Genomic DNA, 24,495 nt, shown 5'->3' with positions numbered 1-24,495 from the left:
TGCATTTTCACTTTCACAGCCCATTATGTGACATATCACAGGAGAGTTACGTTTTCAACCTTGAGACCATGTATTCCTTAGGGCTATAGATTATTGTCTCCAGTAGATTATCTCCATGGAATAGTTAGTATAGAGCCTGGAACATCATATGCACTCAAGTATTTGTGAATGAATGGCTTAGTGTCAATTTAAATGAACAGTTTTGTCCTTGGCACTGTTCCCACCAACATTCCAAGCCCAGAGCATAACTGAAATGGGAAGGCTGGAATAACTGAACAATAAGGAACACTTGAGTCCAGATAATCCAACTTCTGAGCTTATTTGGGAACTACAGGAAGGCATTCCACTACTCTAACTCCCTACCAACAGTTCTGATTCATTCAAATTCCAACAGTCTGATTCATTCACCTATAAATCCCCATGAGAAGATTAAAGAGTGTGGTTTTTCATTAATGTGTTAATAGGAGTTGAATCTGATTGCTTTTTTGACACCTGTGAAATAGGAGTTTGAAGTGTGGGTAAACTAATTCAAGGCATTTGAATGGACCATAACTGGGGCTCTCTGGCTAGTAGGAAGATATTGGACCCTAGAAGTTAGGAAAGATGGTAATGCCGGTATATGGAAGAGGAAACAGAAAAAGAGGACAACTCCAATGAACACTTCCCTGCTTTGTAATCCCTCCCAAAGTCTTTATTCTAGAGGCCAGATGAGAAGTCAAGCATAGGTTTGGAAACTGGAATCCAAAATGACGGGTACATCCTGATACCACCTTCCATTTCATTTTCCCAAGCGGTTATTATACCCCATGGCACATTGAGTTCCTTAGGTTTAGACTCTGACATGAAGATTTGTGTGCAGGGAGTGCTTTAATGGAGAGTGCTTTGGGGAGTAAAATCTCTGAAGGGGCAAAGAAAGGATGATTAAGCATAGGGAAGAAGTTTGGATATGATGCAGCAACAACAAAGACCTCAGCCAATCCAATTGGGAGCTCCTGAGCTGCAATGATCCTGCAGAATCTTCTCAACTGGGGTAAGAGGACACCCCTATACCCGTGCACTGACCAGTCACTCATACAGGATGACCCTTAGAAAGGAAGCATGACCTTGGGTACTGCGGCTTTCTTCAAGAAAGATCAAATCCCTGGATAGGGGAAGTCAGTTGTAAGTTGTCAGTTGTTAGCCATCCCAGCAGGTGGGAGGGTAAATATTTTAGTCTGAAAGTCAGCAGTGGGAACTAGGCAGATACCAGTAGCACAACAAAGCATCCACTACAACTTCCAAATCAGGTTCCAACTGGAGCATGTAACCGTACTTCTAATAAATTCACATTCTGTTAGAAGTCTAGGGGCACCTGGGTGGCTCAGTCGGTTGAGCATCTGACCAGCTCGGGTCATGATCTCATGGCTCAGAAGTTTGAACATTGGGCTCTGTGCTGGCAGTGTGGAGACTGCTGGGAATTCTCTCTCTCTCCTCTCTCTCTGACCCTCCCCAACTTGTGCTTTCTCTCTCTCAAAAGAAATAAACTTAAAAGAAGTTGAATCTAGAGGTGAACCTGGGTAGCTCAGTCAGTTTAGTGCCTGACTCTTAATTTTGGCTTAGGTTATGATCCCATGGTCATGAGATTGAGCCCCATGTTGGGTTCCATGCTCAGCATGGAGCCTTCTTGAGATTCATTCTCTCTCTCTCTCTCTCTCTCTGTCATCTCTCTCTCTCTCTCCCTCTCTCTCTGCCCCTGCCCTGTTTGCACACGAACGTGCACATGCAACTCTCTCTCTAAATAAACAAAGTTGAGACTAGAACATGAAACAAGATGGTCTCTGCCCAAAAGAAGCTTCCAGACATGTCACTAATTTCAACAAACGTAGTGGCTTAAAACAATAACCGTTGACTTCCGGTTTCTGGACTAGCATATGAGGAGATAAGAAGTCTTTTTATTTAGATTCAAGTTAGTTAATATACAGGATAGTATTGGTTTCAGGAGTAGAAGGGAGTCTTCACTCTTTCCTGAGAAGTAAAAAGAACTAAAAAATTACCAAATCTCCCTAAATCATCAAAGAATGGAGGTCATGACAAAACCGCTGATCCAAAAATTGGAGAGAGAGGCAGACACGGAAAATCACAACTTCCCATAGCAGAAGCCTCTGTGGGAGATAGGTGCGCTAGGGTAGGATATCGAATGTAATAAGTGGACCATTTTGGTGTTGATGTGAGAGGTGGGGTTGTGGGTATGTGAGGACACAGAATATATGGGTAATCTCTGTAGTTTCTGCTCACTTCCATTGTGAACCTAAAATGGCTCTGAAAAAAATAAGTCTGAATTTTTTAAAAAATGAAAAATAAAAGCATCACCCATTTATCATCTCAGGTCTGTAGTTCAGAAATCTGGGTAGAATAGATTCTCAGCTTAGCACTCTGTAATGCCAAAATGAGGTGTGGGCAGGGCTAGGCTATTACCTGAAGGCTGTGGAGAAGAATATGTGCCCAAGGTCATTTTGACTATTAGCAGAAGTGAGTTCCCTGCAAGTACTGTAGGACTGAGGTGACCATTTCCTTGCTGGCTGTTGACTACGATTGCTTTTACCTCTTGGAAGCTGCCCCATTTCCTTGCTATATGGCCCCTTCCTTTTTTTTAACTTTTTTTTTTTTTTAAGATTTTAAGTAATCTCTACACCCAATGTGGGGTTTCAGTTTACAACCCCAAGATCAAGAGTTGCATGCTTTACTGACTGAGCCAGCCAGATGCCTGGACCCCTTCATTTTAAAATAAATCCACCAACAGCACATCATGTCTTTCTCAAACTCGGAATGTGACTTCCTCTTTGCTACCTGTCAGAAAATTTTAAAACTTCTGGTTTTAAAAACACCATGTGATTCGGTTCTGACCATCCACATAGTTACGAAAAGATCAATTGTGTATTATAATCTAATCATGGGAATAAAATCCATTATAGTAACAAGTTCTACAGATTTGGGCAAAAAATCTTGGAGGTTACTTTAGAATTCTGCCTACCACAACCATGATGACAGGTTGACATATACCTTGGTAGAAGGAGTTCTGGTGACTTCTCTTCATTTTCTAAATAGGACTGGAGAGTACTGAGTCTGAAGGGAGAGATTTCAGGATGAAGAACTTTTGATTGATGAGCTTTATGGGCTCAGCTGTCTGGGAATTGGAACAGAGGAGGAAGAGGTTAGTTTGAGGTTCTTCTGGGTAAACCGGGCAAAAAGACAGGTCAAGGGATATGACAGACTGAAGGAAAGGACCACAGAATCTAGGCCAGAAACAGAAGACAGAGAAACCTGGAGTGAGAGAGGAGGAATTAACTTGCAAAGGCTGCAGTGGATGGCAAGATTCCAGTTAAAGCAGGAAGTGGAAGAAGGCTTCAAGAAGAGGTTTAACATTTGGAGCAGTGGTTCTCCAAGTCTGGCCCCCAAACCAACAGCGTCAGCATCCTTTGGGCATTTGTCAGAATTGCAAACTCTCCAGTCCACTCCAGACCTAGTAAATCAGAAATTCTAAAACTCTAGGAACAGGACAGAGGAATCTATTTCAACAGCCACTCCAAGTGATTTTGCTGCTCCATAGTTTAAGAATCATCGATATTATTCTCCCATATTGTAACAGAATATGTTTATCAGGAATGGGTTTCCAGCAGGAGAAAGAAAATTCCTGGAAGGAGAATTTTCCCATTGCATGCTCAGCTAGGATGCCTAGGGTAAATGTAAGACACGGCTGAATGAACTGGTCTTACAGTTTTCAGAAATAACAAATCCTGGTCATTCTTATCTGAGCCAATTGTGTTACTGAGATAAACTTTCTAAGACCAAGGCTAGGAACAGTTACTGAAGGAAGCTAGAGAAGGAGCCAGCCTGGACTGCATCAGCCACTCTTTAGAGAGGGGAAACCTCAGGGAAAGTGGCAAAAAGTAGGAATAATGTGTTCCAGGGACCCTGAATGATGAGAGAAGCAACAGATGCTAGTGGAGAGGGAGGGACACTTGCTTATGACCAAGATCTGGCTCCACTTTGGCTCAGCAAAGAACAGACACTCTCCCCTAGCTGCAGGCACCACCCCAACCAGCTGAGCTGCCTCAGCTGTAGCTGTTCATAGGTGGGCTGTGCTTAGCCAACAGGATGAGGATGTATTTGAGGATGTGGGTAGCTGACCCAGTACAGTAATCTGTATCACCTTATAATTTTTCTGAATCTACTATTCTGGAAATAATAATAGTTGTGGGAAAATAGCAGTAAGAACTAAGCAAGTTAAATACATAATTTTTCAATGTTATTACAGGGTATCCCACCCCTCCAAAAATCCCTCAAGCAATCATGCCAGGGTTTATGAGCATAGGTCTTTTGAGTGCAGCGAAGCCCAACATACTTTATACTGTTGAGTTAAAAAATGAAAAAATGGGAGCACCTGGTGGGCTCAGTCGGTTAAGAATCTGACTCTTGGTTTTTGGCTCTGGTCATGATCTCGTGATTCGTGAGTTAGAGGCCCGAGTGGGGCTCTTCACTGACAGTGCAGAGGCTGCTTGGGATTCTCTGTCTCCTCCTCTCTGTGCCCCTCCCCTGCTCCTGTTCTCTCTCTCTCTCAAACATTTTTTCAAAAATGAAAAAATTGGTGCCGACAAATGTTCATACTATGCTAAAAAGAGAAAAAGCTTTTTCTATGATACATAAATATTTCCTGATGACTTCACAATAAATTGTTAACATTAGACACTGGGGAAGGGAACTGAGTGGCTGGGGGAGAAAAGGAAGAATTGTCATGATTAAAAACCTTATGTACCTTTTAAATTTGGAGCACATGCATGCATTATTAAGAAATAAAAAATTACTACACTTAAAAAATAAATAACGAGCTTTTATTATCCTCAACAACAGAGAAAAGCCATGCCTGGAGTCTCTGGGAATTCTGGGAACGCTCCCAGGGGGAGGGGAAGGCTGCAAGTAGCACCTGGAGCTTCCTCAGAGACTCATTCCCTCAGTCTCACTCCACTGGCAGTGGCAGCTGGAAGGAATCACAAACTGCAAGGATCAGTGGGAGGAAGACAATGAACAACGCTTTCCTGCCTGAAATCAGCCGCTGTCCAGAGCCAGCACCAGGGAAGACACAACTCACCCTCCGGGGGTCACGTCTTTGCTGGAAGGCAGGTGAGAATTCACACGCGTGACACCGAATGCCCTGCTCTCTTGGGGTCTCCAAGTCCTCCCCGATTCCACACCCTCTGGTCTGGGGCCACAGTGTCTGATTTTTGAGAGGAGAACATGGAATAGGTCAAGTCCTTGTCAGTCCGAGTCTGAACTCTCATTCGACTTGGAAGACTTATGCTTTCGTTTTTTCTTCTTCTTTTCTTTTTTCCTTTTCTTATGCTTTTCTTTCTTCTTCTTTTTCTTGTGTTTCTCTTTACATTCTGAGGAGCTGGAGCTGCTCCCATCTTCATCAGAGGTGGAATCCTCCAATAACTGTTTTAACTGCTGTATCCTAAACAGAAGTTTGACCAAAGAACCATATTTAACTTAAAAAAATTGTAGATAAAAATGATGTGAGAGGAGTAGTGAGGGTAAAAAATGTCATGAATTAACCACCTTGCAAAAGACGGTACTTATTTGTGCATGTCTTCCCCATTCTTGTCCACGTCCATGCCTGTTTGACAGGACTGTAACCAGTATATGAGCCATTCTGTGTTCTTTTCATTGTCCTAAATATTTCTGCATGTTTCTCGAGTCCTTACCACAGAACTTCTAACAGATGCCTACTTTCCTTACTCACCGCCCCCAACTGCTCAAGTAATCTACCTCCTCAAAACAATTATTACTCGGCGTCACCAGTTTTGGGAAAAACAAACTCTCCCGTTTCTTCACCCTATCTTTGTTCATGTCTAAGGATCATTTTTCACAATAGCTCAGACCCTTAAAGACACTGGAGAAGATAAACTAAACTATGATTGGTTGCCAACATCAACTATCAGTGGTATGAGCAGGCTGGGGCAAACCCACTGCTTTAAGCCAACCCAGACAGAACAAGGCTGGCCTGCTCACTCCCCACATACTGGCCTTTCCAGTGACTACTCCTGCCTTCCACACATTTCACAACTAAATTAAAGTACCATATTTACCAAACCACTCATCTAATACTGGGATGGATGTTTCCAACTTTATATAAGAGGGTATTGTTATCACCAGGACCACCTCACCTTACATCCTTTTCATGTCTTTTATTCTCTCGTATGATGTCATACATGGGATCTTCATGTGCCTTGAGGGTTAGAGAAGGGTAAGGTTGGATTAGGGCTTCATGGACTGTTTAATTAAATTAAAATTAAATCTCTATTTCACTGAAATAAGAATACATGGGGGCGCCTGGGTGGCTCAGTCGGTTAAGCATCCGACTTCGGCTCAGGTCATGATCTCGCGGTCCGTGGGTTTGGGCCCCGCGTCGGGCTCTGTGCTGACAGCTCAGAGCCTGGAGCCTGTTTCAGATTCTGTGTCTCCCTCTTTCTCTGACCCTCCCCTGTTCATGCTCTCTCTCTGTCTCAAAAATAAATAAATGTTAAAAAAAATAAATAAATAAGAATACATGTAGGAGGAATGTTACAGTATGTAAACTATCTCAATTTTAAAAAAGAATAAATCTAATTTGTAGAAATTTTAAATGTTACCAAAAAATTATGTTAAGCTTGGCTCTGGAGAGTCCATTCTGCTAGTCTTCTGGCAGTTTTATGGGTTAATCTGGAAAACCTCCAAAAGCATGAAGGTTAAAGAACACCCTACTAAAGAATGAATGTGTCAACCAGGCAATTAGAGAAGAAATTTAAAAATATATGGAAATAAATGAAAATGAAAATACAACAATTCAAACGCTTTGGGATGCAACGAAGGCAGTCCTGAGAGGAAAACACATTGCAATCCAGGCCTATCTCAAGAAACAAGAAAAATCCCAAATACAAAATCTAACAGCACACCTAAAGGAAATAGAAGCAGAACAGCAAAGACACCCCAAACCCAGAAGAAGAAGAGAAATAATAAAGATCAGAGCAGAAATAAACAATATAGAATCTAAAAAAACTGTAGAGCAGATCAATGAAACCAAGAGTTGGTTTTTTGAAAACATAAACAAAATTGATAAACCTCTAGCCAGGCTTCTCAAAAAGAAAAGGGAGATGACCCAAATAGATAAAATCATGAATGAAAATGGAATTATTACAACCAATCCCTCAGAAATACAAGCAATTATCAGGGAATACTATGAAAAATTATATGCCAACCAAGTGGACAACCTGGAAGAAATGGACAAATTCATAAGCACCCACACACTTCCAAACTCAAACAGGAAGAAATAGAAAACTTGAACAGACCCATAACCAGTGAAGAAATTGAATCAGTTATCAAAAATCTCCCAACAAATAAGAGTCCAGGACCAGATGGCTTCCCTGGGGAATTCTACCAGACATTTAAAGCAGAGATAATACCTATCCTTCTCAAGCTGTTCCAAAAAAACAGAAAGAGAAGGAAAACTTCCAGACTCATTCTATGAAGCCAGCATTACTTTGATTCCTAAACCAGACAGAGACCCAGCAAAAAAAGAAAACTACAGGCCCATATCCCTGATGAATATGGATGCAAAAATTCTCAATAAGATACTAGCAAATCGAATTCAACAGCATATAAAAAGAATTATTCACCATGATCAAGTGGGATTCATTCCTGGGCTGCAGGGCTGGTTCAACATTTGCAAATCAATCAATGTGATACATCACATTAAGAAAAAAAAAGAAAAGAATCATATGATCCTGCCAATCGATGCAGAAAAAGCATTTGACAAAATTCAGCATCCTTTCTTAATAAAAACCCTGGAGAAAGTCAGGATAGAAGGAACATACTTAAACATCATAAAAGCCATTTATGAAAAGCCCACAGCTAATATCATCCTCAATGGGGAAAAACTGAGAGCTTTCCCCCTGAGATCAGGAACACGACAGCCATGTTCACTCTCACCGCTGTTATTTAACATAGTGTTGGAAGTTCTAGCATCAGCAATCAGACAACAAAAGGAAATCAAAGGCATCGAAATTGGCAAAGATGAAGTCAAGTTATCACTTTTTGCAGATAACATTATATTATACAAGGAAAACCCGACAGACTCCACCAAAAGTCTGTTAGAACTGATACGTGAATTCAGCAAAGTCGCAGGATACAAAATTAATGTACAGAAATCAGTTGCATTCTAATACACTAATAATGAAGCAATAGAAAGACAAAATAAACTGATCCCATTCACAATTGCACCAAGAGTCATAAAATACCTAGGAATAAACCTAACCAAAAATGTAAAAGACCTATATACTGAAAACTATAGAAAACTTATGAAGGAAATTGAAGATATAAAGAAATGAAAAAACATTCCATGCTCATGGATTTGAAGAATAAATATTGTTAAAATGTCAATACTATCCAAAGCTATCTACACATTCAATGCAATCTCAATCAAAATTGCACCAGCATTCTTCTTGAAGCAAGAACAAGCAATCCTAAAATTTGTATGGCACCACAAAAGACCCCGAATAGCCAAAGTAATATTGAAGAAGAAGACCAAAGCGGGAGGCATCACAATCCCAGACTTTAGCCTCTACTACAAAGCTGTAATCAAGACAGCATGGCATTGGCACAAAAACAGACACACAGACAGAATAGAGACTCCAGAACTAGACCCACAAAAGTATGGCCAACTCATCTTTGACAAAGCAGGAAAGAATATCCAATGGAAAAAAGACAGTCTCTTTAATAAATGGTGCTGGGAGAACTGGACAGCAACATGCAGAAGAATGAAGCTAGACCACTTTCTTACACCATTCACAAAAATAAACTCAAAATGGATAAAGGACCTGAATGTGAGACAAGAAACCATCAAAACCCTAGAGGAGAAAGCAGGAAAAAACCTCTCTGATCTCAGCTGCAGCAATTTCTGACTTGACACATCTCCAAAGGCAAGGGAATTAAAAGCAAAAATGAACTACTGGGCCCTCATGAAGATAAAAAGCTTCTGCACCGCAAAGGAAACAATCAACAAAACTAAAAGGCAACTGACGGAATGGGAGAAGATACTTGCAAATGACATATCAGACAAAAGGCTAGTATCCAAAATCTATAAAGAACTCACCAAACTCCACACCTGAAAAACAAATAATCCAGTGAAGAAATGGGCAGAAAACACGAATAGATACTTCTCTAAAGAAGACATCCAGATGGCCAACAGGCACATGAAAAGATACTCAACATCACTCATCAGGGAAATACAAATCAAAACCACACTCAGATACCACCTCACGCCAGTCAGAGTGGCTAAAATGAACAAATTAGGAGACTATAGATGCTGGAGAGGATGTGGAGAAACAGGAACCCTCTTGCACTGTCGGTGGGAATGCAAACTGGTGCAGCCCCTCTGGAAAACAGTGTGGAGGTTCCTCAAAAAATTAAAAATAGATCCACCCTATGACCCAGCAATAGCACTGCTAGGAATTTACCCAAGGGATACAGGAGTGCTGATGCATAGGGGCACTTGTACCCCAATGTTTATAGCAGCACTTTCAACAATAGCCAAATTATGGAAAGAGCCTAAATGTCCTTCAACTGATGAATGGATAAAGAAATTGTGGTTTATAAACACAATGGAAGACTACTTGGCAGTGAGAAAGAATGAAATCTGGCCTTTTGTAGCAACATGGATGGAACTAGAGAGTGTTGCGCTAAGTGAAATAAGTCATAAAGAGAAAGACAGATACCATATGTTTTCACTCTTATGTGGATCCTGAGAAACTTAACAGATGTTGGGGGAGGGGAAGGAAAAAAAAAAAGAGAGAGGGAGAGAGCCAAACCATAAAAGACTCTTAAAAACTGAGAATAAACTGAGGGTTGATGGGGGGGTGGGAGGAAGGGGAGGGTGGGTGATGGGCACTGAGGAGGGCACCTGTTGGGATGAGCACTGGGTGTTATATGGAAACCAATTTGACAGTAAATTTCATATTAAAAAAAAATTATGTTAAAAAAACCTATTACCTTCTTACCTGGGGATAATTACTATTAATATTTGGTCTCTTTCTTTCAATCAATATCATTAAATTTATGAAAAATTATTAATCCTATTACATGTACAACTCTATTATTTTTTACTTGTGTCTTAATGAACATTTTTCATGATGTCTTCTAAAACATAATTTCTGGGGTACCTGGCTAGCTCAGTGGGCAGAACATGTGACTCACGATCTGGGGGGGTTGTGAGTTCAAGCCCACACTGGGTGCAGAAATGACTTAAAAATGAAATCTTTTTTTTTAATGTTTTATTCATTTTTGAGAGAGAGAGAGAGAGAGAGAGAGAGAGCAAGTGAGCAAGCATGCACATGTGAGTGGGGAGGGGCAGAGAGAGAAGGAGATGGAGAATCTCAAGCAGGCTCCTGCTGTCAGAACAGAGCCCATCACAAGGCTCAAACCCACGGACTGTGAGATCATGACCTGAGCCAAAATCAAGAGTCAGATGCTTAACCAACTGAGCCACCCAGGTGCCCCTAAAAATAAAACCTTTTTTTTTCTAAAAATAAAGTCTTAAAATAATAATTCCTAATGACTGAATCATTTGTATGTTACAGAAATTTATGTTGATATATTAGACTATTAAGTTTCCAATTTTTCTTCAGTTTCCATCATTTCAATGATATAATTATGAGAGTTATCATTATGCATACATATCCTTAATCATAAACAGTGTGTATATGTTGATGTTCTCTTCTATCCTTAAAATAAATTCTTGGAAATGGGGTTTCTGGTCAAAAAAAGGGAAAAAGAATATGTTCAAAGTTTTTGAGATTTATCATCAAACTATGTTCTATTACTATCTGTAAAAACCAACATTCCACTTAAGTGGAATGATTGATCAAAAAGAAATTATTTCAGATTATTAAAATTATAACACAACATCTTAAACTCCTTAAAACCTTAAATTGGGGCGCCTGGGTGGCGCAGTCGGTTAAGCGTCCGACTTCAGCCAGGTCACGATCTCGCGGTCCGTGAGTTCGAGCCCCGCGTCAGGCTCTGGGCTGATGGCTCAGAGCCTGGAGCCTGTTTCCGCTTCTGTGCCTCCCTCTCTCTCTGCCCCTCCCCCGTTCATGCTCTGTCTCTCTCTGTCCCAAAAATAAATAAAAAACGTTGAAAAAAAAAATTAAAAAAAAAAAAAAACCTTAAATAATGTTGACCCCAGTTTGACATATACTGATAACCTCAGTACATCCAGACAGTAGCATATTTCACTTGGCAGAAGCAGTTACTGAATGGTAAATTAACACCTATAGGAGATGACTCTATTAAAATAAAGTGAGGAAATGATAAGTCTATTTTACTGTCTAAAGAGCATATATAATTTATATACACACTTATAGCTTATAAAGACATCTACTCTTTAAAAACTGGGAGGGGTGCCTGGGTGGCTCAGTTGGTTAAGCATCTGACTTCAGCTCAGGTCATGATCTCAAGGTTCACGAGTTTGAGCCCCGCATTGGGCTCTGTGCTGACAGCTCAGAGCCTGGAACCTGCTTTGGATTCTGTGTCTCCCTCTCTCTCTGCCCCTCCCCTGCTCGCACTCTGTCTGTCTGTCTCAAAAATAAATAAACATTAAAAAAAAAATGGGAAACTAAAACCCTAATTATAGTTATGATGTTTTATATAACTGAAAACAAGTGATTGAATAAATAAAAATGTCTGCTTTAGAAAAAGAATCACTATTCCCAAGGTATAAACAAATAACACTTTAATAAAAAGTTAGTTTTTTGTTAACTAATCTGTCACACAAATGTAATTTAACAAGAGATGTAGTCAATACCGGATATTCTGGCCAAAAATCTCTGAGAATGTGTTCTATGTGAATTTCCAGTTCACCGATTACTCCCTGGTTCATTAATATTCACTACTTCTGAAAAATGTAAATTGACAAGGTGGGGTTCTACTTACTACTCTGAACTGTTCTAATTTTTGGTTGCCTTTGATAAAAAAAGGGCATTCTTTGTCGCCTGTTCGGTGACCATACCGCTTACAACGCCAGCCTAAAAACAAAGAAAAAAGGAAATATTTCTGTAAGTAACAGTTTCATTTAATGAAGATGAAGAATCAGTACACCATATTAAAGTTTTTCTTCATTAAACTCCAATTCTAAAAGCAAATGCAATGACTGGATGAATCATATACAATCCTAGAAAATAAAGGGAAACTGATTACTTCCCAAGCATCCTTTAATCATGTAGCTTTGGGAGTAAATATTACCTCACCAGATAAGTATTAAGCAATCCAGTGTAAAAGTATTGTGAAGAGTGAATTTTTTTTTGTCTGTAGCTTACTGTATTTTTCAAAGAGAAGGTCTTTTCTATTCATCAAGTGACTCTGATCCTCATTTACAATTTCAGACACTAGAGCAAATAGCTTCTTTCTCTGATTGAATCAAAAACTGCACAATCCCTCCCCTTTAATTAAACCAAATCACAAATTATCTTAAAATGTTAATTTCATTAGCACTCTAATATGGCTTCACCTGCTGAACAGGGAAATTGTCCTTTGTAAAAAGTATATTATTTAGAAGCAGACAGCCGTGATGAGGAATGGGGAAGAAACACAGTAAGAAAATACATACACATGTTCCAGGACAACAGAGGGAAGCACACAACTTTGTGGAATTTTAGTGACTATGGACATGGCATCAGGCATTAAGATATAGGGAAAATGAAGTGGTGAACAAAGCAGGAATGGGTGAGATGCTTATTATTTCTCTCACCTGGTCCTCTTAGAACCATCTAGATTTGAGGTAAATCAGGAAGTCATATGAGAACAGTGAGTTAAATGTTTGGACATTAAGCAACTCCAACCAAGGAAGTCAGGAAGCAGGTAAAGGGATTATAGCTAAGATCAGCCAGGTTTGCTTCATGCTGACAGCTACTAAAAGCGTGAAGTGAATGAGAAAGGAAGTTTTCCCTTTTTAATTTTGAGGGCTGGAGGCAGGAAACCATTGAAAAAAAGTGAAGTTTGGAGATTCTTTGATTGCCTCCGAGCTGTCCCTGTCTTTCATTAACTCTCCTAATTAATTTAAAATTCAGGAAAGAAGGATTATACTCCTTCAAACCAAAGTCTTTTTTTGTGTTCAAAATTGTCGTATCATTAAAGGAAAGGTGATTCTTGCTATTCAAAATGTGGTCATGGACAAGCAAAATCAGCAACACATGGGAGATTGTTAGAAATGTATACTGTTAGGTCCACCCCAGAAATACTGACACATATTAGAATTTTAAAAGATTAACTGGTGATTTAAAGACATGTTAAAGTTTGAAAACCACTGTTCTAGATAACACTACAATCAACAAAATCAATGAAAATATGTACATGTACATGTGTCTTTCATCCTGTCTGGGAGGAGTCCAAATTTTGTGGGGCCTGAGCTTAAATTATGGGTTTGTGGAAGGGGGCTCTTTAGAAAGAAAAATACCTTGCCTTGGCAAATTTTGCAAAATCATATGACCGTATCAACACATCACTGGAACTTCTGCAGGTCCTTGAAAATCTCAAGTGAGTCAAACTGGCTCTGGTCCCAACTCTGACACTTATTTTCCAAGTCAATGTACATAGCCATAAAATGGTAATTGAAATGTAAGTACCTCATAAAAGAGAGCAGTGGTATTCAAACTTAAAAAAAAAAAAAGCTGTAGACTTCTGGGTAAAGATGACAGACTAAATACATTTACCTGTTTTCACTCCCTTCCTGACATGTCATAAAAATGAAAATGAAGAGAATTCTTTCCAAGGGGAATAAGCCAAGAAGCACTTCAAGAATGGCCAAGTGACAGCCTCCATAAAAGCACTGAAAATAGTTGCAAATTTTCCCACATCAATTTACTTGAAACCCTGTAAATTAATCAAAGGTTTGCCACAATCTGAGGACCATTAAGTCAAGAAAAGATAGTGAAGTTTGGTAAGAACAGAAGGGTTTCCGGCATTTTAACCAGGCCTACTCCCAACCCTCTTTCCTGATTGCCAGAATAATCTTGAAAACTAGCAGCCGTGCAACCATGACAACTATGAAAAGCAGCAATCCTGCACTCTCAATGGGGTAAGGCCAGGTTTTGAGTCTCTCAAAAATCCCTAACCCCAAAGCACAGAGCCACACTGGCAGGGTGTTGTTGCTATTTAACCAGTCATGTAGTTTACTCTACAGTAAAAGCCCAATCCCTCAGGATATTTGTTGAAAACAATTACCTGCAATTGTTTAGTATCACAGCTCCCAACAGCTGTGATATGGATAAATAAGAGCCGAGCTAAAGATTTTAATGATCCAGGTAATGAGATGTCCACAGAGGGCTTTTAAAAATTCTGACACAATCCTGGGAAGCTAGAAGGCTGTGCACATGTGCCAACATTTATTTTGTATTTTTTTTTTAAGTTTTTTAAATGTTTTATTTATTCTTGAGAGAGAGAAAGAGAGAGATAGTGCATGAATGGGGGAGGGGCAGAGAGCGAAAGAGACACAGAATCGTAAGCAGGCTCCACGCTTTGAGCTGTCAGCACAGAGCCTGATGCAGGGCTTGAATGCACAAACCGGGAGATCATGACCTGAGCCAAACTTGGATGCTTAGTTGACTGAACCACCCAGGTGCCCGTTTTTTTGATAGTAGCCATCCTAACAGGTATGAGGTTGTATTTCACTAATTACTGATGCTGAGAATCTTTTCATGGGCTTACTGGATACCTGTATATCTTCTTTGGAGAAATGTCTATTCAAGTCCTTTGCCAAATTTTAATCAGGTTGTTTCTTTGTTGTTTTTAGGAGTTCTCTATATATTATAGATATAATCCCTTATTAGGTATATGATTTACAAATATTTTCTCCCATTCTGTTAGTTGGCTTTTTACTCTTTAATGTCTTTTATTCACAAAATTTTGTGGTTTTCATGAAGTCAAATTTGTCTGTTTTTTCTTTTGTTGGCTGTACCTTTGGTGTTTCATCCAAAAAATCATTACCAAATCCAATTTTGTGCAGCTTTGCCCTGTTTTCTTCTAAGAGATTTTATAGTTTTAGGTATTATATTTAAGTCTTTGATCCACTTAGAGTTAAATTTTATGTATGATATTAGATAAGGACCCAACTTCATTCTTTTGCAACAGGATGTCCAGTTTTTTTTAAAAGACTGCTCTTTCCCCATTTAATGGTCTTGGCTCCACCAAAACAAGAAATTAAAACAACAAAGATGAGTCAACATATAGGAAAACAGGAAATTCAAGACAAGAAAGAAGCTAAGGGAAACTGCAGAGTGAGTGTCTTAGTTCCGGCTCCCATAATATAGAGTGGGTCACTTACATAATAGGAATTTGTTTTCTCATAGGCTAGGGACTGGAGATCTAAAATCTGGGTGCCAAAAGAGTTGGTTTCTGATGATTACTGTCCTCCTGGCTTGCAGACAGCTGTATCCTCTCATGGTGTGTCCTTACACAGCAGAAAGAGAGCAAGCTCTCTGGTCTCTTCTTAAAAGGAACTCATCAGGGGCACCTGGGTGGCTCAATCAGTTAAGCTCCGACTTCAACTCAGGTCGTGATCTTGTGGTTTGTGGGTTTGAGCCCCGCGTCGGGCTCTGTGCTGACAGCTCAGAGCCTGGAGCCTGCATTGGATTCTGTGTCTCCCTCTCTCTCTGCCCCTCCCCCCTCACGCTGTGTCCCTCTCTCCTTCAAAGATAAATAAACATCAAAAAAAAAAAAAAAAAAGGAACTAATCATATCATCAGAGGCACCCTCAATACTTTATCCAATCCTAATTACCACCCAAAGGTCCTATCTCCAAATACCATCCTATTGGGGATTAGGGCTTCAACATACGAATTTATGGAGGGACACAAACATTCAATTCATAACACAAAGTGAGGCGTGCCTAAGTGCCTCAGTTGGTTAAGCATACGGCTCTTGATTTCAGCTCAGGTCATGATCTCGTGGTCCTAAGATTGAGCCCTTGTCAGCTTCCATACTGGGCGTGGACCCTGCTTAAGATTCTCTCCCTCTCCCCTGTTCGCTCTCTCTCAAACAAACAACACAAAGTGAAGGGAGATTCCTGGATGATAAGCATGGGAGCAACCATTTTCAGAAGAATGTAATTAATACAATATCTCAGGCATTTAGAGGTCTTAAGATTCAATCTTTAGAACAATTTGAGACTGAGTAAAAAGAAATCAGTACATGGAAACCAAAAACAATAATAACAAAACACATGCACATAACACACACCAAAAACAAGATAACTGTTAATCTGGGGCGGGAGGGAGAGGTAATTATTCAGGATGCATAAAGGAAAAGTAATCACTTTACTACATGACTCAGCTCTGGACATAATTATAATAAAGTAAGTACCCAGGATTATCTAACCAAAATTATGAAAAAACTATTTTGGGGAAGATGTGATATAGTAAGGGTACATATGTGTAGTAAGAGCTAAATTCTCATCTTCCATTGTATGATGTTAACAGATACCACCTAAACCTGAAAAATCAATGCAATGTAAATGTGATCTTAGGCATATGAAGATAAATATCAAAATAACCAACTAAAAGAGCTAAAAGTGGGAATGGAGAAAAAGAGACTGGGAACTATTTTAATTATGTGCATGAAGAATCTTTATACAAACAAATGTGTTTAAAACGCAGCAGTACCCTTTCTTCAAATACCAAATACCACTTAAGCTGGATGAAGGTGTTGCGGCTCTGGTGGGGTGGGGCCGTGCACACACAGCACTCCTGCTCTGGACATCCCCCCCTCAGGTCACATGGATGAAACCTTAACACCACTGATGCGGGGGGGGGGGGGGGGGGAGGTACAAAGGACTGAGGCAAGACCCAAAGGGATCTGCCCCCTCCAATGTATCCCAATGTATCTCCTTGTCCCTGGTGGCATTTCTACAACAGAGTATACTTTCTGTTACTTGAATATTACCAAGGAGTGTACTCCAAAGGCAGCTACGGTCCTGTGGGCAACCACTGCCCTTGGGAGTCAGAAGCCCTGGAGTCAAAGCCATGCTCTGCCTCTTAGACACTAACATACGCAGCTTGGCTTCCTTAACTATGAAACAGACATCACGCCTTGGCTTAACAGGTCTTGGTGAGGAAAAAAAAAAGAGGTAAACATGCTCTGTAAGTCGTGGTATATAACTTGTGTGTGCTGAGGAGTGTTACCTGAAACTCTCCCATACTCACACTGCATAACTTTGACTTCTTTCCCCAGTGGCATCCAAAGTCCTTTAGTTGGTGCGTGAGCCAGAAATTCCCTGGCATGTTCGTTGCCTGGTACATCTGGTATACAGTCTTCCGGCTTAGTCTCATCTTCCTAAAAAAGGAAACAACATGTACACGACGTGGCAAAAGAGCACTGGAATTCTCTCCTACCTGCTTCAGAACACAGCACTGCCTGGCTTTCACATGGGCTGGACATGCCCACGTCATCCTGTTACCCTCTCCAGTACTAGAAAGACAAATTATACCTGACACAAAAACCAGAAATAAATATACCAGAAGGACTATATCATGAAAACAAAGTAGTTGTTCTTAGAGAAAAGTTACTAGTAAAGCAGAAATCTGCCCTTCATATAGGAATTATCTGTGAGCTCCAAATTCTAACGTAAATTAGATTTAAAGATCAAAAAAAGGTTCCACGACCACAAAATCTTAGTGAAATGAGGCAAGGTATAACAATTAAAGTAGGGGCACCTGGCTGGCTCAGGAGATGGAACATGCAACTCTTGATCTCGGGGTTGAGGTTTGAGCCCCATGTTGAGTGTAGAGATTACTTAAAAACAAAATTTAAGGGGCATCTAGGTGGCTCAGTCACTTAAGCATCCAACTTCAGTTCAGGTCATGATCTCACGGTTTGTGAGTTCGAGCTCTGTTTCAGCTCTCTGCTGTCAGCACAGAGCCTGCCTCGGATCCTCTGTCTCCCCTCTCTCTGCCCTCCGCTGCCTCTCAAAAATAAATAAATGTTAAAAAGAAAAAAATTAAATTAAAAAAAAATAAATTTGCCTGGCTGTTTCACTTGCTTAAGCATGTGACTCTTTGTTTTGGCTCAGGTCATGATCTAATGGTTTGTGGGTTCAAGCCCTGCATCGGGCTCCGGGCTGACAGCGTGGAGCCTGCTTAGGATCCTCCCTCTCCTTGTCCCTCCCCTGTTCTTGTGTGTGTGTTCTCTCTCGCTCTCTCTGAAAATAAATAAACTTAACATATGTATATACGCATATACATATATATATACGCATATACATATATATATACGCATATACATATATATACGCATATACATATATATACATATATATATACATACATATATATATGTATATGCATATATACATATATATTTCAAGAATTAAAACAGGATTATCTAGAATAAAAATGTTATGTTAAAATATCTTATTACAACTTGAAGACCATTGTCATGTTTTCTAGTCACACACATGCTATCTATATGTGTGAGTTGCATATTCACCACTGAATATATGCATTTACAATTAAAGAGGGTATTTTTTCAGTTTCCATGAATATTTAATCTATAACAGAAGAACATTTTCTAAAACTCTTTTAATTTAAAAAATTTTAATTTCATATATTAAAAAATAAAAAAAAATAAAAAAAATTAAAAAAAAGGGTAAAAATTAAAAAAATTAAAAAAAAATAATTTAAAAAATTTTAATATATATTTTTTATTTTAGGTAGGCCCCACCCCTAACGTGGAGCTTCAACTCATGACCCTGAGATCAAGAGTCTCATGCTCTACTGACTGAGCCAGCCAAGTGCCCCTAAAAGTCTTTTCTTTTATTTGAAAGTGAGCATGCATAAGGTTGCTCTGGCCTCTAAAGAGCCCTCTAAGTCTCACTCTCACAGACACTGGACAACATGGCCAGGTTGGCAGGAGGTGGTAGGGGGTGTCCTGCACCAGGGGCTGGACTAGAGGAACTTCCAGTCTCCACACAGACTACTGTTCTCTGAGCTGACACTCAAGAAAGCAGCAGTGAGTGAGTCAGAGATGGAGCAGAGCGGTGAGAAGATGCAGCCACAGCAGGAGACAGAGAAGGGGACCGATCGCTGAGGAACACGTGGGCCTGCCACCGTTTCTTAGGGAACAGTCACACGGTTGATTACATTGCTACAAAGACACAGGCTGGAGACACAAAGCCCAAAGTGTATGGACTGACTGGCATCTGCAGGGAGAAGCAGGGTTATGAAAAAAGATGTTCCAAACCTTATATAACAGTTTTTCATAACAAGTTACTGAGTCTGCGCACTGAGTCAAATATGTCTGAGAGAATAACCAAAGGTACAAACTTCACACTGACCTTGATAAGCCCAGGAGGAGGTTTCTCATAACTAGAAAGGAAAAGAAAAACTGCCGTCAATCATGTTAACAGGAACACAATACGTTTTAATGAGCAAAAAGCAACTAGAGGTCAAAATGAAAAGAATATCTTTAGTAAAACCTTAAAACTGCATTAGATCTAAAGCAGTTAGTAAAATATGCCCAGCAGTCAGAGATCTTATATAAGTAAACTGATGCTACACCACATCCTGCAGAGATCTAGAACTAAAATTCACTGAAATGGTAACTAACTTGGTGTCTGAGCACAATGAATTTATTTTCGAAGAAGAGAAAGCAAGAGATTGCAGGCGAAATGTGTGGGAAGACCCAAGAGCTAATCATGCTTCCAGACTGTCACGGTTGTCAGGTTATTTATCTACCATAACTTCCACTTACTCAGCATGGAGGCTCATGTGGGGAAGGCTGAGGAATCTGTTCTAACCTGGATGGAGGCAGTGCAGGGGGGCAGGAACAAAACTGGAGGGAAGGGCCTGTTGCAGGGGATGGAGGCGATGGTGATCTGTCCTAGAGGCTTCCTTTCCCATATCCCTGCAGCTCTCAGTTCAAATCCTGCCCACTCACCCTGCCTGCAGAGTGAGCCATCCATTCCTCAGTTCTGACAGCCCGCTGTGCCCATACTGACCTCACTGGACTCGGGGTGTAGGACCCCTGCATGGTGCCTGGACGACATGCTTTACTGAATGCTGCTAGAGCAAGCAGATGTATGATGTGTGGGAATGTACGTTCCCTTGGAGCTCACAGACTCCCAAGGGTCCTAAGGGTACATACGCATCATGTCTATGCTCCCAATTCATTTTCACTTCCTATCACTCTGCCAAAGTGCCCCAAAAGGGTTCTGGATTCCAAATCTGGAAAATCAACACCAAATGCTCATGTTCATTTTTAAGTACTGACACACTACTAGCTATAACACACACTGCGTGGGTATTTATTTGGCTTTTAACTGTGAATGTTGATAGGACCAAAAGCAAAAATAAGAATGAAAAAAAGAAACATTATAACCAAATATCCTGGGTCTATTCAACGCCTGCAAAGCACATTTTACTGAAGATATCTGGCCATAGCAGCTAGCTAGTTTAAAACCGTGAAGACTCCAGAAAGTTGTAAATGTGAATGCTTTAACATTGCTGCACCCAGATGGTGAAGCAAGGGTGACTAATTAAATTTTCTATAATGAATATGTATTACTTTTATCAACCGATAAACACTGATAAATCTTAGAAGAGTGAATTAGATACTGATATGGAACAATTTCCATTATAGTTTAAAGTAAAAAAAAAAGGTAGGGGGAGGGCAGAGGGAACAAAACAGTGTATTTGGTAAGCTTCTATTTGTGTGTATGGGAAAAAGGAGACTATATGTGGCCACGTGCAAGCGATGTGCCTGCACACACACGCACACACACCAAGTTACCTCTACAAGGATATCTAAGAAATTGGTTACATGCCTGCCTGTAACCAGGGAAAGGAACTAAGGTTCATTAATGGCAGAGACCTGTGTTTCACTGTATTCACACCTACATGTACCAACCTACAAAATGCTTTTTAACTGTAAACGAAAAGTGGTATCAGTGGTATCTACAGCAATGTTGGTATTAGCCCAGGTTAACGTATCTCTGAGAGAAAAACCAAAGATAAGTTGGGACTAAGAAAGAAAAATGGCGCCAAAAATATGCTATTAGGAGTTCATATCAGCTATAGAGTTATATAGGCTGCATTTCTCTTTTAACAATGCTGTTTCTGTAATTGTTTCAGGAACATAATCCCCACCCTAGCCCTAACCAACTTGATAGTTTCCTCCCACAAAAAGGGAGCAGGTACACAATAGGCAAAACTAAATTTGATATTCAGGTAATATTAAGTGTTCAACATAAAAACTTGCTCCCTGTCAAAGTAACCAATCAATTATTGTCCCAGGCATGTTGCTAGGTACTAGAAGGGAGAACTAAGAGCATAACGATATAACTAGTTACATCCAAAAAAACACATAAAATGAAAGTACTCTCATAAGTATCAATAGCTCTTTATAACTGCCCTGATAAAAGGAGATGGTCTATCTTTTTGGAGTATAAGACCCCAAAATCTAGTAGGAGTATTTTTCAGTTCCAAATCAGTTGAATGAGAATCCTGTAGAAGTGAAGCAAGGCAGAGCAGAAACTTCACGGGCTTTGGAGGTAAAAACCTTTGAATTATGATTCATTCTCACTGTGTACTTAGGGCACATTACTTAATCCCCAGAGCCTCAACTTCCACATGGGTGAACATATCACACCATACACTTCACAATGCTGGCTTTTGTCCCTTCTGTTGAAGACAAGTCCATGCTCTCAAGAGCTTAATGAGGCACCTCAAGACTGGAGGGAGCATTAGCATCACAGAGGCCTAGATCTGGACCAGCAAAGGTAGAAGAAAACAACGTGCCAGGTGGTAAATGACAAATGCCAGAAGACTATTCTAGAGCTTTTCTGAGCAGACAGAGGAGGATCTGCCCCATGAAGATTACATAGTAAACAACTAGGCACGAATAGACTTAGCTTTTTAGGTGTGCTACAGTTATTTTCCAAAGCAAATGCTTAAAATATTTTCAAACACAAAGTGGTGGCATGACCTAGCAAGAACAATGTAAATCTGCACAAACTGGGGAAATGATACAGTTCATCTGCAGTCATTCATTAGAAATATTGATGCAAAGAGACCAGGGGCGCCTGGGTGGCTCAGTGGTTGAGCGTCTGACTTTGGCTCAGGTCATGATCTCCCAGTCCCTGAGTTCGAGCCCCGCGTCGGGCTCTGTGCTGGCCGCTCAGAGCCTGGAGCCTGTTTCAGATTCTGTGTCTCCCTCTCTCTCTGACCCTTCCCCATTCATGCTCTGTCTCTCTCTGTCTCAAACATAAATAAACGTTAAAAAAAAAAAAAAATTAAAAAAAAAAGAGACCAAAGGGAGTTTGGTGGTACAGTCTATGAACCCAATAATCCAGTAACACCTCCTTTGAGCCACAAGAGTTGTACAAAAACAACAGATGGCCAAACGCAAATCCAAATTCCTGAAAAATATGTAATTGTTATTGCCAAGATGAAAAGGAGTGTGATGGAACTACACATTGTGAAATCTATTATTAGCAATGACATTCCCTAAAAAAAGTCAATTTACAACTGTTTTCACAAATTTAAAGGAAGATAGTTGATGGCTGAAGGGTCCCATTGAAAAGAGCAGGCCAGCCTCCAACAACGCAATGCATTTTGCGTCAAAGGATTAATTACAAAGGATTTGACTCCTTTGAAGACTTTTCTTTACATGATCATCTTAGTACAGGTAACAGAAGTGCCTGAAAGAAAAACGTGTCATTTATTGAATAACTCAGGGAGCAGCAAACTTACGTTTGCCTTCTGGAGCTCATTACAGAGTGACAATCACAGAAAAGCACCGAAAGGCCATAAATGCACCTCCCGCCTGATGTTTCCATCTCCTCCACAACCTGCCCTTCTCCCACAGCCATGGGCACTCTCCTCGAACCCGCCGGAGCTGGCCTTGCACGGAGCCTCTTGAAGTCAGGCCACGCTGACCAGCAGGAACGGGAGACCCCGGTCCTCATTCTTTCTGCTCAGCTGGAACCGGCCTCTTCGTAGTCCCCACCCTTCATGCTGCTCAAAATCCTCAGGACTAAAGAGAACAAGTCTCCACGCTCTTCCACCTGACAGCCACCTTCGGAATCTTCAGGAACAGTCCGTCACCCCATTCTCCGGCCCTCCCCTCCGGGCCGCACGAACGGTACAGGACGGCTGGTTCTCGTCCCTCCTTCGCAGCAGATGAAGAGAATGCGGATTTGACCCGGTCCACCGGGGGCCCTCTGAACCAACACCGTGAAAGGGCACGACCGCAGCGCTCACTGCACTTGGCCGCGCGTTCAGCCCCCAAATCGCGCCCGAGCGCCTACTAAGTGCCGCCGGATCCGCCGCACCCGCCCCACAGAGCCGCGGCCGCACGCCGACCTCGCGCGGGGAACTAGAGCCCGCGCTTCCCCTGCCGGCCCCGGCCGCTCGGCGCGCGGGGGGAACGGCCCTTCCCTCCCCGCGGAGGCGCCACTGGAAGTCGAGTGGCCGCGCCGTGCGGGGCCGGAACTGGCGGCCGGCTTGGCCGGGGTCCCGCTGCCCGCGCCCGGGTCCCCCGGGGACCCAGCCTCACGCGCCCCCGCGCCACCCCGACCGCGCGCCTCGCGGAGGAGCGCGGGCGGCGCGGACTCACAAGGACTCCAGGTGCTTGAGCTGCTGCAGCTGCTGCGCGTCGTGCCGCCGCCGCTTCTGCTCTCGGCGCCGCTGCAGCTCCTGCTCGGCCGACTCCCGCGGCCGCCGCGCGCCTCCGGCTCGCGCGTCGTCACGCCCGGGCCGGGAAGACATCGCGGCCCGCGCGGCTGAGGCGACCCGCAGCGCGCCTGAGGCGCCTGAGGCGGCCGAGGCAGCGAAGACGGCACTTCCTCCGCGCCGCGCCGCGCCCGGGCCGGCCCCGCAGCGCCCCCTCCCGCCGTCCGCCCGGGCAGCGCCCTCCGTCTCCGCCGAGGCCTCCCGGTCCCCGCCTCCCGCCAGGCCCGCCGGCCACCTCCCCGGGCCGCGGCCCCAAGTGGGCGCTCGGAGCTCCGTGAGCCCGCCGCCTGGCCGGCCGGTGCCGGAGTTCGGCGCGCGACCCCTGGCGGTGGCGGCCAGGCGGGCGGAGGAGGCCTGCGGGGCAGCCGGAAAGCCCCGCCCCCGGGACCCTGGGAGCGGGTGCGAAGTGACTTTGTAGTCCCGGGTGGGATTAGACTATGAGCGCTGCTGCTACGTGGTGCTGGGATTCAAACAGCTTTGAAGAAAGCAAGACTCTCCATAGAAATTCTCTAATTTTCCGGAGCATGGTGAAAACATAGCGTACAGTGTATTTAGACGTTTGGGTGCTGGGCGAAAAGCTGTATATACTGAGCGCTTTTTATGTGTTGGTCATTGAGCTAAGCCCTTAAAAACGGGTGATTTAATCTTTAAAAACCAATTGCTGTTATTACCCTTGTAGATAGGAAGGAGCCCAGGGAGTTAAATAACG

At 41.9% G+C, this 24,495-nt stretch overlaps 2 protein-coding genes across 8 annotated transcripts in view; both read right to left on the bottom strand.

The window, feature by feature from the left end:
• LOC131509163 (retinitis pigmentosa 9 protein) overlaps positions 1-24,495 on the bottom strand; it is a 220,842-nt gene that overhangs the window by 17,138 nt on the left and 179,209 nt on the right. For 3 of the 6 annotated variants that reach the window (XR_009260331.1, XR_009260329.1, XR_009260332.1), the window contains exon 7: positions 5,126-5,280. The gene's annotated coding sequence lies outside the window, so the exon portion shown is untranslated. Of the gene's footprint in view, positions 1-3,039; positions 3,164-4,852; positions 5,281-24,495 lie in introns of those variants that run through there. The other 3 variants (XR_009260330.1, XR_009260333.1, XM_058724649.1) reach the window with 2 other exon arrangements.
• Positions 4,853-23,939, bottom strand: LOC131509164 (retinitis pigmentosa 9 protein-like). Of its 2 annotated transcripts, none has more exons than XM_058724653.1 (6): positions 23,671-23,939; positions 19,391-19,421; positions 17,262-17,391; positions 12,001-12,092; positions 6,201-6,262; positions 4,853-5,488 (listed from the first exon to the last, which is right to left on the bottom strand). In XM_058724653.1, exons 1-6 carry the CDS (start codon positions 23,820-23,822, stop codon positions 5,293-5,295), a joined length of 663 nt encoding a protein of 220 aa, XP_058580636.1. In that variant the 5' UTR covers positions 23,823-23,939; the 3' UTR covers positions 4,853-5,292. The 2 variants fall into 2 exon arrangements, with proteins under 2 accessions (XP_058580636.1, XP_058580635.1); XM_058724652.1 differs by lacking the exon at positions 23,671-23,939 and adding an exon at positions 22,806-23,493.

Source organism: Neofelis nebulosa, chromosome 4 (assembly GCF_028018385.1).
Source record: "Neofelis nebulosa isolate mNeoNeb1 chromosome 4, mNeoNeb1.pri, whole genome shotgun sequence".
Classification (NCBI taxonomy): domain Eukaryota; kingdom Metazoa; phylum Chordata; class Mammalia; order Carnivora; family Felidae; genus Neofelis; species Neofelis nebulosa.
The sequence above is the reverse complement of the archived record's forward strand: the minus strand, read 5'-3'. Positions and strand labels throughout refer to the sequence as shown.